The following is a 16,479-nucleotide window of genomic DNA, read 5'->3' as shown; positions in this document are numbered from 1 at the left end:
GTTCAAACTTTATAAATATTTATACCTAATAATCTACCCTGTTCAGTATAGCTTGCTGAAGATGAAATATGTATATTCTGAAATGTTTGTTGCTGTACATACACTTGTCAAATGTTCATTGTTGCAGCCATCATTTTGTTGTTCTTCATTAATAATAGCTTAGTGCATTTAAAAATGGTGGTAATAATTTCTGAAAGTTGTTTTTGATTTAAGATTGTTTAACTGAATCTATATATGTAAAAGCCACTCTCTGTTGGTAACGTTCAAATTGGCTCAGTGGTTAGGCTCAAGTGGAAGTATCACATTCAAATCCCAGTCAAGTAGGGATTTTTTATACCTTTTCTTAAATTATTAACTCATCATGTTTAGAGCAAGTTATTACAATACTAGGAAAACCAGAATTACATGATAGTTTACAATATGGATTTGAATTATTTGTTAACATTCGATTAGAAAGACATGGTGTTACAGTGGTTATTGTGCTTGATTATCACGTGGAAACCTTGCATTCAAATCCAAGTTGAGTTGGAATTTTATGTTTTTTTTTTTTTAAATACATATTATGATAGTTACAGCAAGGTCTTTGAATATTCGGAAAAATACGATTACCATTATAGATTAAATTAGGGATCATACCATATAAAAACACAAGTGTTTGTCTGGGTTAAACACAACTTAAATATATTTTCAATTCAATAGATGGCGCTATAATCAGACTAGTGAAAGCAACTTATGAAGGAGCGACAACAATTGTGAAGACAGTATATGAGGAAACGGACAAGTTTAAAGCTAACATTGGGCTACATCAAGGGTCAGCCATTAGCTCCTTGCTGTTTGTAATCAATGTCTTGAGTAAGGACTACCACAAGGAACCCCCTGTGGGAGCTATTATTTGCCAATGAATTTGTCCTGACAGCTGAAAGTGAGAAGGATTTACAAACACAAGTTATATGTGGCAGAAAAATTTGGAAAGATGAGGCTTGAAAGTGAATGCCAGAAAAACAGAAGTCTTGGTGAGTGGAAGGGGTAGAAAGAAAAGGCCAAGATCATAGATGTAAATGGGAAGGCACTGGAACAGTTAGAAGGCTTTAGATACACTTGGGAAGTACAATCTAAAGTGAAAGAGGGTAGGAAATCTGTGAGAGATATAATCCAGGCAGGTTATAAAAAAATGAAAGGAAATAGCTACAGTTATCTGTTACAAAAAGTCACCAAAGGCACTAAAAGCCAAAGTGTATGAGACCATAATTAGACCAGTGCTCCTCTACGGAGCCAAGACTTGGACTCTGAAGAAAGATGAAGAAGGCTTGATGATAAGAACAGAAATGATAATGCTAAGATGGCTGTTGGGAGTGTCACTGAAAAAGAAGAGAATGAATAAGGAAATGGTAGGAGTCTGTAGAATTGAGGAAAAGGCAAGAGAAACAAAGCTGAGATGGTTTGGTCACATGAAGAGAAGAACAACAACAACAACAAGTACAGTATCTGAGCTGTCAGTAGCTGGCAAGTGAAGACAAGGAAGGCCAGTAAAGTATTGGAAGGATGAGATAAACAAGACATGAACTAGAAAGGAATAACAGAAGACCTAGTAACGAACAGAGATGTTTGGATGAGGATAACTTGTGTGAAGGATGATGATCCTTGCTAAAGGGAAAAGCTGAAGAAGAAAATGGTGCTAAAATACATTATTATTGATCTTTTTTTGACTTAGGTAAGAGATTTAAATAAATTTTATCAGAATTTTTTGTGAAGAGTTACACCTTCGTGCATTTGCCTTTCAGCTTCAAGTTCTTTGGCTTTGCCATCACAATTAATAAATTGCAGGGTCAGACATTTGACCACGTAGTAATATTTCTTCAAGAACCAGTTTTTCACATGGTTCAATCTATAAGGCTTTATAAAGAAGCAAATTTGAACGTAACATAAAATATACAAAAGTCAAATTCTAATCAAGCAGTACTTACAGGAGATGACCAAATATACATAAGAAATGTTGTGTTCTTTACATGTGTATTGCTAGTATAATTAATTTTTAGAAAAAATGTTCAGAAAACATTTATTTAGATTTTATTTTCAGAAGAATAATTAAACAGCATTTACCATCATATGATCGACATTCAGCTTGTATAGTAAGAATTCATGCAACATAAAGCTAGGGCCAACAAGAAAGGCTGATTGATGTATTCCCAATGAAAAAGTGAAAGTAGTACCATTTTCAAATATAGAACTTCTGCTTAAATTTTGGTCACCTTTTTTATTATTATGTGTCACACACATTTTTAAGTATGAAGAAATGTAAAAATGTTTACTTTGGAATTTGTCAAGTTTGTAATTAGACAATTCTCTGTTCTCTTCAAAGAGAATGTCTCACACACACACAAATGTAATTTTAAAATTCCAGATATGTATTGAAGATAACTGAACATAAGAAGTGCATGATAAACTACCAAGAGTAAAACTTACCATTTTCATCTGTAGATTGACTCAGGTTGTCTTCACTGGCCTCTGTCAGTGTATAAAACAAAAACATAACATGAGAAAAAGATGCAAGTAAAATCACTGTGAATTTAATCATACAAAAATAATAGTAATAATAAAATGATCATACTATCAAGAAACTGTGGTTTAATGAAAATTAGCTTAAATTTATAAATGTACCACCATCTGAAGACTGTTTGTTCTTCTTTGTTTGCACAGCTTCAGCTTGTTTTCGAAGTATTTCCAATCTTTGTTCCAAATCCTCTAGCTATAGTGAAAACAAAATAAATATTTAAGTGAAAAATATTTCTGAAATAGTTAAAGTAGTAAAATTTTTATTATTCGTACACATAAAATCATTTATAAAAAAAAAATACTTTGATCACATCTTCATAAACACTACATTTTATGCAAATACCCCAAAATGCTTTTGCTTTTAGAGAGGACAAATAGAGAAAAACAAAACAAAATGTGTTACCAATCTTACAATATTTATTTAACAGTTTGGTTGTTGCTTACAAATAATTGTGTTAACTACAATGACTTTTGACAGTGCTGTCTGTTTAAGTTTAAAAATTAAAACAATAATAAATGAATAAAAACCGTACATTAATTTTATATTACTTATTAATATGTATAATTGGTCTTTTACTAACAACAGAAATACTATACAACATAGACAGTACTAAGTATTAAAGACTTTTAGTTTTAACCTTGGTTTGGGCTTGTTGATAAGCTGTTCTTCTCTGTTTTCTTACTGTCTTTTTTGCACTGAAATCATTAACAAGCTGTAATGCTGCATTGGTGATTTTGCTCTGGATTTCATATTGTAGCTCGAGCTTTCCTAAAGCTTCCTCCTGTTCAGAAGATAGATAATGAAACACAGAAAATGTATACTTTCACATGTTGGAATAAGCTTGATTAAATGTGTGTGCACATTTCAGAGTTGGACTTTTTTTAGACGTTTACAAAAATTATTTTGGTTTTACTTCCTGAATCTTTATACAATCCTACTCTATGTCAGTATGGATTATAAATGCATATTTATTAAAACATAAAGTACAAATGAAGAAATATACTCTTGGTTTAATACCACTTCTAATTACTGTGTAAGTTTATTTTACTATAGTTTTACATTTCCACATTTGGTGAAGGTTGTTTGGATGTCTTATAACACAGCATTAACACATTTCTGTCTAATGAAATATTTATTCAACCTAAATGCCTCAAAATGTGATAAAGATATTATTAGGGGGTGGACTATCCGAGAGTTATTATTTGAATACATTTGAAATCTGCTGATATTATTTATAACTTTAAAGTTAGTGAAAATTTAAAGATTTCCTTTGCCTTGGCCATAACAATAAAATATTCACCTTATGTCCTTCCTTGTTTTCTTTGGAGATGAAAAGTAAGTTACGAGGCAGTTATAATTTTTCCATCATTCATTGTCTGAATCTGACTTTGTTTAATTATCATGACTGCATGTTAATACTAAAGAATTGTACTGTCCAATTTGTTTAATTACCATGACTGCATGTTAATACTAAAGAATTGTACTGTCCAATTTGTTTAATTACCATGATTGCATGTTAATATTAAAGAATTGTACTGTTCAAGCAGCTGTCTTTGTCATGCCTAAAACTTTGGCAGGTTTTCCATGGTATCCTTGTACATGGTGGACAGCTGACTGCTAAAAGGCACTCGGGGTTCAGAAACAAGCCTGGGATATCTTATGCAGATATTCCATTTTAACCAACTTCATAGCATTTCAGAAGGCTCATGCACATGCCTGGCAGATGAAATATCAAAGCCAATTCCAAAGTCATCTGGGACAAGATTTAAAAAGTGATTGAGAAGCATACTTTGGATCTTCTCTCAATCTTACAACTCAATGCTAAAGGAGTTGCTGATTTATAAAGTGTTGCTAAGACCCTTGCAGAGTGCTTCTCCAATCACTCAAGTGCCTCCACATGTTCCCCTGCTTTGTTTAGCATCAGGACACGGGTTAAAAAAAAACCCATATTCTTTTTGACCCAGTTGTATTTATAACTATAATTGACCATTCATTCTGGTGGAACTTAAATTTGCTCTACATCAGCCTGGTAATGCACCACTTGATTGTATAGCATCTATTATGAGATGATACCCCTTTTCTTTCCCACCTCTCTCAATCTTCTTCTGGTTCTTTTTAACTGGATTTGAGAGGAGAAGAAGTTCCCAGCTTTATGGAGTTTTGATAATGTCATCCCTTTTTTCTAAGTTCAGAAAGGATCCCAAGACTCTTTCTAATTACATATCTATTGCTTTGACTAACTGTCTATGTAAAGTTCTGGAAAAGATGGTTAATGGTCATCTTTTTTGGTTCCTTGAATCCAACATCCTCTTCTCCATTACCCTGTGCAGTTTCTGCAAGCAGTGATCCACTGTGGACCACCTGATTCGACTAGAAACATCAAGAAAAGAAGTTTTCTCAAGAGGGAGCGTCTTGTTGCTATCTTTTTTTTACTTTAAATAGACTTATGATACCATATGGAGCTTTGGATTTTTACAAGATTTCAATTCATATGAGTATAGGTGGCTATTTACTACCCATACTTTTTTTAGCAGAAGTAATTTTGAGTCTGTGAAGGATGAACACTAGTCCAATATTTCCTACAAGAGCTTAGAGTACCTCAGGGCTGTGCCTTGAGCATTGCACTTTTTAACATTAAGATCAATACCATCACATAACAGCTTCCTTCTATAATGGCAAAATCCTTCTATGTTGATGACTTTCAAAATTCCTGTTGGTCATCAAAAATGAGGGACATTAAGTGGCAGATCCAAACTGCCCTCACTAAGTTATGTGCCAAGAAACTCCAAATCAAACTAAACTCTCGACTCAAAATCATATTTTCAATTTTTACTCAAGATGCCAGATTGCATTTTCTGTTAAAACAATTATTCTAGGTACCAAACACACAAGATTCACTGCATTTGAGAAACTAATTTAAACCACATAAACAAACTTAAAAAGACAAGAAAAACAGACTTACCTCTTTAGATTTAGCTTTAGTAATCAGCTTATCAACGATAGTTAATGTTTGTCCTGCGCTTTGCTTCACTGTGGGTGGAAGTTCTCCAGGAGCAAGTGGTATTTCGGGTGGTAGCTCTCCTGTTAGTTCCTGAATATCAATATCATAATATCTAGATTTTCCTTCCAATTAAAAATAAAAGAAAAACTTCTGCTCTAAATGCAGGCAGTAAATGTTTGAACAGGTTAGGTTTCAGATCTACTGTGTTAGTTTTGCTTAAAGGTATTATGATCAGTATGAGGTACAAGTTATAAATTACTCTTGTTTATCTTTATTCCACTTTATCTCATCTTTCTCAAAATTGTAAAAGTCATAACTTATTTTAGTCACATTAAAGATGAAATGTCAGGTTTCATATTACACTTATTGTGGGAAAATGGTTCTTACAACTGTATTTATAGTGTACCCCATGAGCTATTAAAGTCAGAATTATATGAGAAAGTTAATAGATATTGTCAGTTGCCAGAGACTGTATCGTTAAAATATTCAAATTCTTCAAATAAGTATGACCGCAAGATCTGATACAAAAAATCATCTCAGTCTGGGATCACTCTTTGAGTTTACTATCTATGAAAATCTAACAAATTTACTTATGTTGATTCACATTCATCTATAAAATAAAGGTCCAAGTATATCTCAGTGGCAGTTCATTGTGTATTTTTGTAAAGCTTGTGTTACTGTAACTTTTGGTTTTCTTGTGATCATTCTTAATAATATTTCAGCTTCAAAAAAAAGATGAGTGGATACTAAGTCTTTGATGGAGCATTCATGTGCATACATTAGTACTAGGGTCTCCTTGGGCTCTTGTTTGTCAGATTAAACTTAACTAATTATTACAATTAATTTCAATACATTAAAATTTGGTTCTATTTCTTCAGTATGCATCCATGTTACAAGTTTAAAAGGAAGAAAAACTCTCACTCCTTCTTTTATGCAGAGTATTCTGAGATCCTCTTTCTTTTTCTTCAAGGCCTCTTCCAGGGCTTCTTTCCTAGCCTTCAATACAGCCAACATGTCTTGTTTAAACAATTGAATCTCTTCACTCTGTTCACCTGCAAGAAACCAAGAACAATCTGAAAATAATCAATATGTTTACAAAAATGTATGAAATGTAGAAATGAGGACAATTTGAAATACAATGTACATCCTAATTACACTAAAACTTCAAAAGCAATTAATATGCACACTTTAATAAAATAGTCTAATTTGTTGATATTACCAAATACAACTTCATTTCCATACAAGAAAATAAAGAATTTCTCATAATCAGAAAAACATGACTAAGTGATATATTCTTCACTAATCAACAAAACTTTTTTTTTCTTCTAAATATAAAGATTTCTATTTTATTAGTGACTTAAAACTCCTTCATTAATGTAAGCTCATGGGATTATTGACTTAGAACTCCTTCATTAATGTAATCTCATGGGATTATTGACTTAGAACTCCTTTATTAATATAAGCTCATGGGATTATTGACTTAGAACTCCTTCATTAATGTAAGCTCATGGGATTATTGACGTAGAACTCCTTCATTAATGTAAGCTCATGGGATTATTGACTTAGAACTCCTTCATTAATGTAATCTCATGGGATTATCTGATTAACAGAGAAGTACAGCATAATACTGACTATTTATTACTACAGCACTGTTGTTGTTAGATGTGAAACACAAAATTGGAACTCAAACATCAAGTTAGATTTTTCACAACATTTCACAAAAAACTTCCAATGGAATCTTCAATTGATACAAAATATAGGTTTTGTTGCAAAGTATTTTTTTTTATATTACTCTAAACAGTTACAACTTATGTAGTTGTGTAATAAACAGATCATAATAACTCAGTAGTAAATGCATTTACTTTGGAAAAAAAAATTAAAATATGTATTTATTTCATCGTCATCCTGGTTACTAAGTTATCATCATCAGTTACTCCTGTCATTTATGAAGTTTGTTTGAAATAAAAACAGAAAGATCAATAATTATTTTAACAGAGGTTAAACTCACCTTCTGTTTTAAGACTGGAAAGGCTGTGTAAACTAGCACTATGACTCAAGTTGGATGATGAACTAGCTGAAGATAAGGAATGTATACTACGTGACAGGTCATTTGCTATATCACCGAGGCTACGAACAATGCTTACTCGACTCTAATAAAAAGAGAAGTAGTAAAAAAGAGAAATGTTTTATGTGAAAATTTTTATTGCTAATTATTTAACTATTTAAAATTAAAATGCAATGTGACCTCTCTACAACACCATATAAGGGGTTGTATTTGGGGAATAATTTCATATCCCCATAACAATCACTTAGTTTATTTAACATTTTCCTCATTTTTATGCCTTCCTTAAACATATATTCCTCCAGTTTTTATATAAAGTTTCTTCTACCTTTATTTATTATTGCTTCATATACGACTCACCTTTTTAAACACAAAATTAAAACTACCATTCCAAATATTCCATGATTCTTCTCATCACAAATTCTAAACTATAGAATACAGAAGTGTTTATGAAATGGTTGATTGTAATCATCAAGGGAGTCACAGATATAAAAGATATAAATGTTTTTTTCATTTTTCCAATAAAGAGAGACCCATGTAAATTTCATATGAAATAAAAATGTTATTACAGTGGTATGACAACCTTCACACAAATGACTACAATATTACACAGTGCAGTTAATGCCTCAGTTGATCTAGTTGTGTTACTTGCTTCATCCCACTTGTGTGAATGATGGTTTTGAACAAGGTTAACTATTAAATACAAATACCAAAACTGCTGTTAAACCCTTGATAACTCTGTACAATTTTTTTGAGATTTTGACTAGAATTTGGGGGGCCCCTTGGTTACTACCACTAAAGGGGCAAATGTCCCTTTTGCTCTGGAACTTGAGGGTCCCTTGATGAATGTTAAGGGAGCAAATGTCTCCTTTGCTCTCTGCTTGTGTCATTTTTGCAAATAACATTTGTATGTGTCAAAATCTAGCTGTCACGCAAGTAACAAGACCACTGGTGAGAAATAGGTTGATAATGTTATTCTTAAAACACACACACACACACACACACACACACACAAGATCACCATTATTCAATGAATCAAACCGCAGTTTTATCTTAAAGGGGAGAATTAATTTTTAGATAAATTTTGACTCCAAAACAGAACCATTGCTTTCATAATTATATGTCATTAAACAGTGCAGTTTAACAGACACATACTCAAAGTTAGTTCATCATGTTCTTTGTCTAAACAAAACACATACAACATAAGGTTTAAATGGATATGTTTAACCAAGCTTACATTGATGTGTTTGTTGTCCAAATAAATTACATACAATAGTACATTAACCCTTTCACTGTCTCATTTATAGATTAACAACCATTCCAATGTCAGGTTTATTTTTATGCATATAATACAAAACAAAAATTCAATTAATATTTCATTACTTATCTGAATGTTTGGGAAGTTTGAATTCCCTTTCTTCATGGCGGTAAAGAATTAATTACAAAATCTCATGACAGTGCTGATCTATATGGGGGTAGGTGGGGAGGTACACATGCCCATGGCAATGAAAAAGCTAGAAAAAAACATATTTAGCCAAACTTACTTTGCAGTGTTTCTTGTCCAGATAAAACTGGTGTTGAGCTACAGCCATTGACCAAATGCATTTAGTAAGAGCTTGGTTTATTGCAAACCAAACATAAACTGTAACATTCCCAGGACCAAAGGTACGTCTACTTACAGAAACTCTAAAAAAAGAGAGAGAGATATAGAGAGAAAAAAATTAAACTTTTTGTGGACAAGTTAATAAATTGATTAAACTAAAAAAAAAAATTATTTCACATTTATAGTAAAAGCAATCATGTAAGTCATGATAATAAACATAATAAAAACGTCATTTAAAGATACTTATATTAAAAACAGGCCAACAGCAAGATTGAAAATCATTTTCAGGTACATAATTCTTTCTTAGTTCTTTAAAATTTAACATCAAACAGATAATATTCACTTGTGCTTCTACATGTTTTCTAAGTCTGATTCTATACCTCTAAGATCTTGTTCATAAAATAAAAGATGCAGCCTCACGGAGGCAGATGCTTCAAATCACATTGTCTCATCACAAGGAACAGATACACTTTTAGAAATATTTCATACTAGCCTTCCCTGTTAATAAATATATCTTTTCTCTGTGTAGAATCTTTGATACAGGTCTGCTTAACAGAATATCGTTTGATAAAAAAAACGATAACTCACAAATGATATTTCCTTTTGAGTCTCGTATTCTAATTAACTAAACATTTGATCTTAAGCTATTCTAATTAACTAAACATTTGATCTTAAGCTATTCTAATTAACTAAACATTTGATCTTAAGCTATTCTAATTAACTAAACATTTGATCATTTGCCATTCTAATTAACTAAACATGATATCATCTTAACAATTGGATGTGAAACATGTTATCAAATACTAAGAACACTAATTTAATCTTTGCTTTCTAAGCATCCAATTAAACAATTATATTATAGGCAGAAATCAGAGAATAAAAGCTTTTTCTCTGTTAGAAAGCATTTCCATCCTATAATAATTAAATCTGTTTTTAGGGTTTTAAAATTAACAGAAAAATAATAAATTGGGATAAATGGTGGGAATTGTGTGAGATTAATAAACTTACTGTGTTGTGGGATCAGTTATTGCATCTGAGAGTTCATCCAAGTCTTCCAAAGGTTCTTCAATGGCATCCTCATACAGGTTAAAACTGCTTAGAGTATGCACCACTCTAGATACAGACAGAAAACGCGAATCAGCCTTAAGCTTACTTTCGACTAAATGCCACATTTAAAGAGACTGGCAGACAGCCAAACTACAACTGGACATAAGGTACACCAAGAAGTTATATCATACAAGGGATTTTCATTACCATTCTACTTTTCATTTGCCCAATTCCAAGTTTTAATTTTTTCCTGCTTCCATGATTATTATAAAAACTCGTATGTACATCATGTACACATTCATAGAAAACATAAACAACTGTTCATACGTGCATAGCTGTGTTCCCACCCTCAGAACTAATGTCATGAATTACCTTTTTTTTTAATGATAAATTCTACTAACAAATTTAAACTAGATTTTGTTAAAAGGACAAAATGAACTTAGAAAATGTTCATTTTTTATTCAGAAAATGAAGAAATCAAACATCATATAAAACAGAAAAAAACTTATTTATCCAAAAGCCTTCTGGTGTTGATGCCTTTTCTGTCTATAAAGTGGAAACATGCTCTAAGCAGTTCTTTCACCTGTTTTACTGACAATTACATTCTACATAATTTAAGGTGTGATATCAAAAATACCTTAACATGAAAAATCCATGTAGTTTCTAATTATTAAGTTAAGCCTAGACAAGTATAAATTAGGCAATTCCCTCCAATCACAAGACCTCTCATAGATAAAATACTTTTTACAGACAGGTTTAACAGAATTGTTTTTTATTAATTTCAAAATTGAAATGAGGGACATTATATTTATTTAACCCATAGAAAGTACACTATTTTTAAACATCAGTTTGTTTCATAAATAATGCAATTATAAGGCTTTCCACATAACGACAATCTTAATGTTCAAACTGATCTTAAGTAATTACCACTTCAAAAAAATAATAACCTGAACATTTTTAACTAACAGTAAACACAATGACTTCATATTTCAAACCTTTCCTTACTATATTTTTTCTTGCAAATCATTTTACTACACAACCCACCTTCTTGGACTGTGAACTTCAATAGAAAATTTCCTGTCCCTGAAGTACAAATTATCTAAATGTTTCCATGGAAAAATCTGAAAGAAAAATAACTTATTTTTTTTACTACTATTCTTTAAAAAACTTAATGTTAGCTTTATTTTGTTATACATATGTATGGTTTTAAGTTATTATTATTATGGTATTAATAGTTGATACAGCTGTGAAACTGTTCATTTACAGTACTGCCTCATTATAATGTCATTGGTTAAAACACTTTCTCAGACATAATGCTGTGGTGCTTTCGCTCCCAACAATTTAGTATCATCTGCTATTTAGCTTCAGAGGCTAAAGTCATTACACTCTGTCAGAAAAAAAAGTGGGAAGTCTCGAGTGTAAAACCCAGCCAGAGATGTGAATATAAAGTACATATGTGAACTTGATATTGGGATGGTAAGAAAGGAATTTGAAAATGTCACTTGATTGTCAAAATAGCAAGAAAATGTCACCAATATAGCAGGTTTAAAGTCACATGAGCAGTATTCCAACTATTTGCATTCATGGTAGCATAGAAAACTATTGGCTATCGTTGAACCCAGCAGGGATTCCATCTATCTGATCATAAGCGAAGTCTTTAAAGAGGAAATGGTTTAACTTTGTGGAGAGAGCAAGAAGTTCCAAGAATTGTTTATGGGTGAAACCAACATACTGCTCAGTGTCAGAAGGAAATGGAGATGTCATGTTGTTATAAACAACAGGTTTAGAATAGCATTAAGCCTGCTCACTTTTGGCATGATTTTAATTATCCAGTGAAAATGCCGATTGTTTTAGCCAATCATATTCTTTCTCAGGGTTTGGATGAAAGATGAAGAAATGCTATACTCTTTGTTGTGTGAATTGGATGAAGCCAACAATGCACTGTATGCATGGTTCATGCAGCAGAGAGTGGATGGCGTACCTTTGTTGGGCACAATTCTTCAAGCACAAACAAAGAAACTTTCAAATCAACTGAATGGGGACATAGATTTTGAGGCAAGCAATGGGTGGCTGTACAGATTCAATGACTGTCATGGTATTAGTCAAGTGTGTATATTTTATCTTATGTTATTGTATCTTTTTTTTATACCTATTTTCCTATGTAAAAAACACTTATTTCATTTAATCAACTGCTTTAGTATTCTGCTGAATCTGTACCTGTTCAGCACGAGTGCCTTCTTGACTAGATGGTTATAATGCTTCCCTCACCTATATGGTTCTCGGGTACACATGGCTCCTGATGGCAGCATTATAATGAGGTTGTACTGTATCACTTTATGTTTTTTTTTAGTTTTTGGTTAAAGGTCTTTTTATCAAGCAATGATACGCATGTCCTGTTCCAGAAAAGAAAAAAAAAAAAGAAAGCAGTTTAAATTGGAACAGAAGTAGTAGTTTCCAATAAACTGCTTAACACTTTGAAAATGAGGGGTTACTGAATGTGGTAAGATTACAGTAGCTGAACAACACCAAATAAGCAAAATCAAACAATAATTTTCTTTGTTGAATTTTGTGCAAAGCTACTTGAGGGCTATCTGCACTAGCTGTCCCTAAGTTTGAAGTGATAGGCTAGAGAGAAGGCAGCTGATCAAAACCACCTACTCTTTGCCTAGGAACAGTCAGATTGACTTCCACATTATAATGACTTAATGGCTGAAAGGGTAAGCATGTCTGGTGTTGGGTTTCAGTCCCGAGACCAACAGATTGCAAGTTGGGCATCCAAACTACCAGACCCAAACAGTAAAAGTAATTTTTTTAATTATTACATTAAACCTGAACCTAAATTGATCAATATAAAGATCACATATTATTCATATCAATATCAAATGATTTAAGTATAAGTTTCGAAAGATATATGTATGTCAGAAAGAGAATGAAGTCAAACCACTATCAATGTTCCATTTTGGGAAAAACACATCTATTATTCCTGTCCTGATTACTTGCTTTCAATATTTTAGGTACTAATTTTAGTTCAAATGTTGTTCTTTTCATTTTCATAAACTACTTTCATAAAGTTATTCAGCCTTTTTATCACATGGCTTTCTGAATTGTTGGAAAATATGAAGAGGATGGTAAGCTGATAATATTTCATTATTTAAATACCATATTTAGGAGTTCTTTCTCTTTACTCTTTCTGTAAAAATAAATTTTCATTTCATTTTTTCCTTGTGTTTATGTGAGCACCACAAATTTTGATGTTATCATTTTGAAATTAATTTTTTTTTAAAAGAAAAATGTTATTATATCCAAGTTTGGGCAATTATTTTTTGGTCTAATTATAACCAGTAAACTATAATAAAACTGATTTCAAAGCAGCTCTATTTTAGATTGGTTATTGATAGCTTCAAACTACTTTGTTAGTAACCGATTACCAAATGTTACACTCTCACCTTTCTGGGGTTCTTTCTGTCTATGAAGTCATATTGACTAATTCCTTTATAATTAAGCCCAAGCCACCAAGGTATCCCTGCTTTGTCCTAAAATTCCAAGAGAACAAGCTCCTTTTTACTAAATTAGGACTTACATAATTGCACAACAAATACACTTATGTATTTAAAGCAATAAAAATACACATTCATCAAAATGTTCTCTGTCAAGATATAGTCATACAAAAAATGATGTACAGAATCTTGCTAGCAAACCATGTGATGAAATAACTAGTTTTGCCCCAATTTACCAAGAACATGCTTATTTGTATTGAATTTTTTGTTTTAAAAATTAATTATTATTGCTTTGTTGACATAAAATTTTATGAAGTGAAAATCTAAAAAACAAACAAATCAATCTAAAAAAACTTGTTAATTCTACTTAGAATTTTACTTTTTAAAAGTAAAATACAAAATAAATCAACTCATTGTTTAAATGTCACTCTGACTAAGATCATTATAGTTAAGCTGATTTATACCTTTTTTAATAAATACTATTAAAAAATACAACACTTAAAGCCTTGAAAATACATACAAAAACTATAATACACTGTTAAAATATACAAAATTTAAAATATTGGAAACACATACAACAACTGTAATTCAAACCTAAAATAATTCTTAACATATTCTGTTGGAAATTTTTTAATCATCTTCAATAAACAAAACACATTCAAAGAAGCAAAAACAGTACTGACTATGACCTTTTGGGCTGATTAAATGTCTGTCCACTTTGCAAATTTACTAAATATTAGAAGCTAATTATAAAACACTAGGTAAAAACTAAAATATGAACACAATGATGGTGAGATTAAATTTCTTGTCATCTAAACACTTGTGTTTTCATTTGGAAAACAGCACCAGAGAATGCCATTAACAACAACAAATGACTATTTTTGACAAACTTCAGCACTTTTACACTATCAATTTAAAGGTTTTATAAGAAAAATATACATACAAAAAAAACCATCACCCTATAATAATACACCTAACAGGAGAAGTATTAATATTACTTACCTTTACTTCATAATAATGAATTCCATATGTAGGCAAGCTTTCTACTATGCTCATATAACTGTGGAAAAGAAAGCACAGTAATGCATAAGATTTGCCACAGATATCTATACAATTCTCTACATAATATTCTTTGAACAAATACAGTTTAGAGAGATAGAAAATCCATTGAAGAGTTGTTGCACTGAAATCCAATATTTTGTATTGATGCAGATGTATACCAGTAATTGGCAGCACTTAAAATATAATAAATGCATACAAGTAATTTAACTTTTAAACTTGCAAAGCACCTTATGTACATGCAGATTAAAAAAGCAGGTCAGAAACCTCTCTAGGTTTCAAGTACAGTCACTCCTAATTTTGAAATGTCTAGATAGAGGGCTGCCAGGCAACAGTACCAGCTGCCATAAGGGCTTTGTCAGCTGAGCCATGTTTATAATATGCCTGCAGCTGAAAGTCTGGAGCATGTGGTATCACATCTCAGACTCTAAACCCTTCGATCTGTGGCCCAGCACCCTAGGCCATATCCAACCTAAACACAGCTAAAAATAACAATAAAAATATGTTTGCAATGTTACAAAGATGAATGCTTATACAACTGATTGATATTTAAGATAAATTTTTTCAGAATCTTAGCTAAGTAAGTCAATAAAAAATACTTTATTGAACAAACAAAAATTCATAATAATACAAATATATTTATAGACTTGCAGTCTTGAAATATATGCAAGATTCCTCAAGAGTTTCTGTTATAAGTAAAAATACTTAATAATCCAAGATGTTACATTTACACAAAAATATACATATAAAATAAAGTACTGAAACTAAAAAAATGGATGTTTACTAATCCAAGTTGTTAAACTGGTAAAAACTGATAATTCACAAATCATGATAATGAAATGTATTTCTAAACTCAAGATAACCAAGTTAGAAATGCCATGGCATAAAATCCTTTACTACTTAAATATATATTTGCATAGCAATACAGGCAGGAAACCTTTCATACAGTGTTGTGCATTTTGTGTTTCTAAAGAATATCCTGCCTAAAATATTGTGCCAGTAATTTTGTTTTGAAATGATTAAAATATTATATCATTATTATTATCAACTACAGTGTGTTCTTTTAACAAATATTGGTCTAAAGTTTATTCTTTTTGTACACTTAGTCAACTTAATTTTAATACAAATTGTGGCTAAGTATATGGTAGTTATTTTTGTTATTGATTTCAAAAAAAATATTTTTTGTCAGAAGATAAAGTACTGCAAATGATGTGTATGACCACAAACAAATAACGTTTTATCTGAATACCAAATGACCACATTCAAATAAACAATTATGCTATTGCTAACATGTGTACAGGAAAAATAAGGTTTCAAACAAATGTGAAAAAAGTAAAGTACATTAGGTTTTAATGTTTTCTTTATAGGCATAGGTTTGTTTAACTAGCTGCTCTTCAGCTAGAAGTATAACTTAAAAGCAAGGTGTAACTTTGTTTAACTAGTTGCTCTTAAGCTGGAAGTATCACTTGAAAGCAACGTGTGACTTTGTTTAACTAGATGCTCTTAAGCTGGAAGTATCACTTGAAAGCAAGGTGTGACTTTGTTTAACTAGTTGCTCTTAAGCTGGAAATATCACTTGAAAGCAAGGTGTGACTTTGTTTAACTAGATGCTCTTAAGCTGGAAGTATCACTTGAAAGCAAGGTGTGACTTTGTTT

At 31.4% G+C, this 16,479-nt stretch overlaps 1 protein-coding gene across 2 annotated transcripts in view; it reads right to left on the bottom strand.

Moving 5' to 3' along the window:
- Nucleotides 1–16,479, bottom strand: part of LOC106460545 (FERM domain-containing protein 4A-like) — a 29,804-nt gene that overhangs the window by 11,180 nt on the left and 2,145 nt on the right. Inside the window, exons 3-13 of one of the 2 annotated variants that reach the window (XM_022387285.1) lie at nt 14,767–14,824; nt 13,714–13,800; nt 11,312–11,388; nt 10,229–10,333; nt 9,162–9,303; nt 7,564–7,705; nt 6,477–6,607; nt 5,517–5,645; nt 3,192–3,335; nt 2,659–2,746; nt 2,464–2,505 (exon numbers count right to left, since the gene is read on the bottom strand). In XM_022387285.1, coding sequence (XP_022242993.1) covers nt 2,464–2,505; nt 2,659–2,746; nt 3,192–3,335; nt 5,517–5,645; nt 6,477–6,607; nt 7,564–7,705; nt 9,162–9,303; nt 10,229–10,333; nt 11,312–11,388; nt 13,714–13,800; nt 14,767–14,820 — 1,141 coding nt within the window. In that variant the 5' untranslated portion in view covers nt 14,821–14,824. The remainder of the gene's footprint in view (nt 1–2,463; nt 2,506–2,658; nt 2,747–3,191; nt 3,336–5,516; nt 5,646–6,476; nt 6,608–7,563; nt 7,706–9,161; nt 9,304–10,228; nt 10,334–11,311; nt 11,389–13,713; nt 13,801–14,766; nt 14,825–16,479) is intronic. The other variant, XM_022387286.1, reaches the window with a different exon arrangement.

This window comes from Limulus polyphemus, unplaced genomic scaffold, assembly GCF_000517525.1.
Source record: "Limulus polyphemus unplaced genomic scaffold, Limulus_polyphemus-2.1.2 Scaffold792, whole genome shotgun sequence".
In the NCBI taxonomy this organism is placed as follows: domain Eukaryota; kingdom Metazoa; phylum Arthropoda; class Merostomata; order Xiphosura; family Limulidae; genus Limulus; species Limulus polyphemus.
This window is presented reverse-complemented; position numbering and strand designations above follow the sequence as displayed.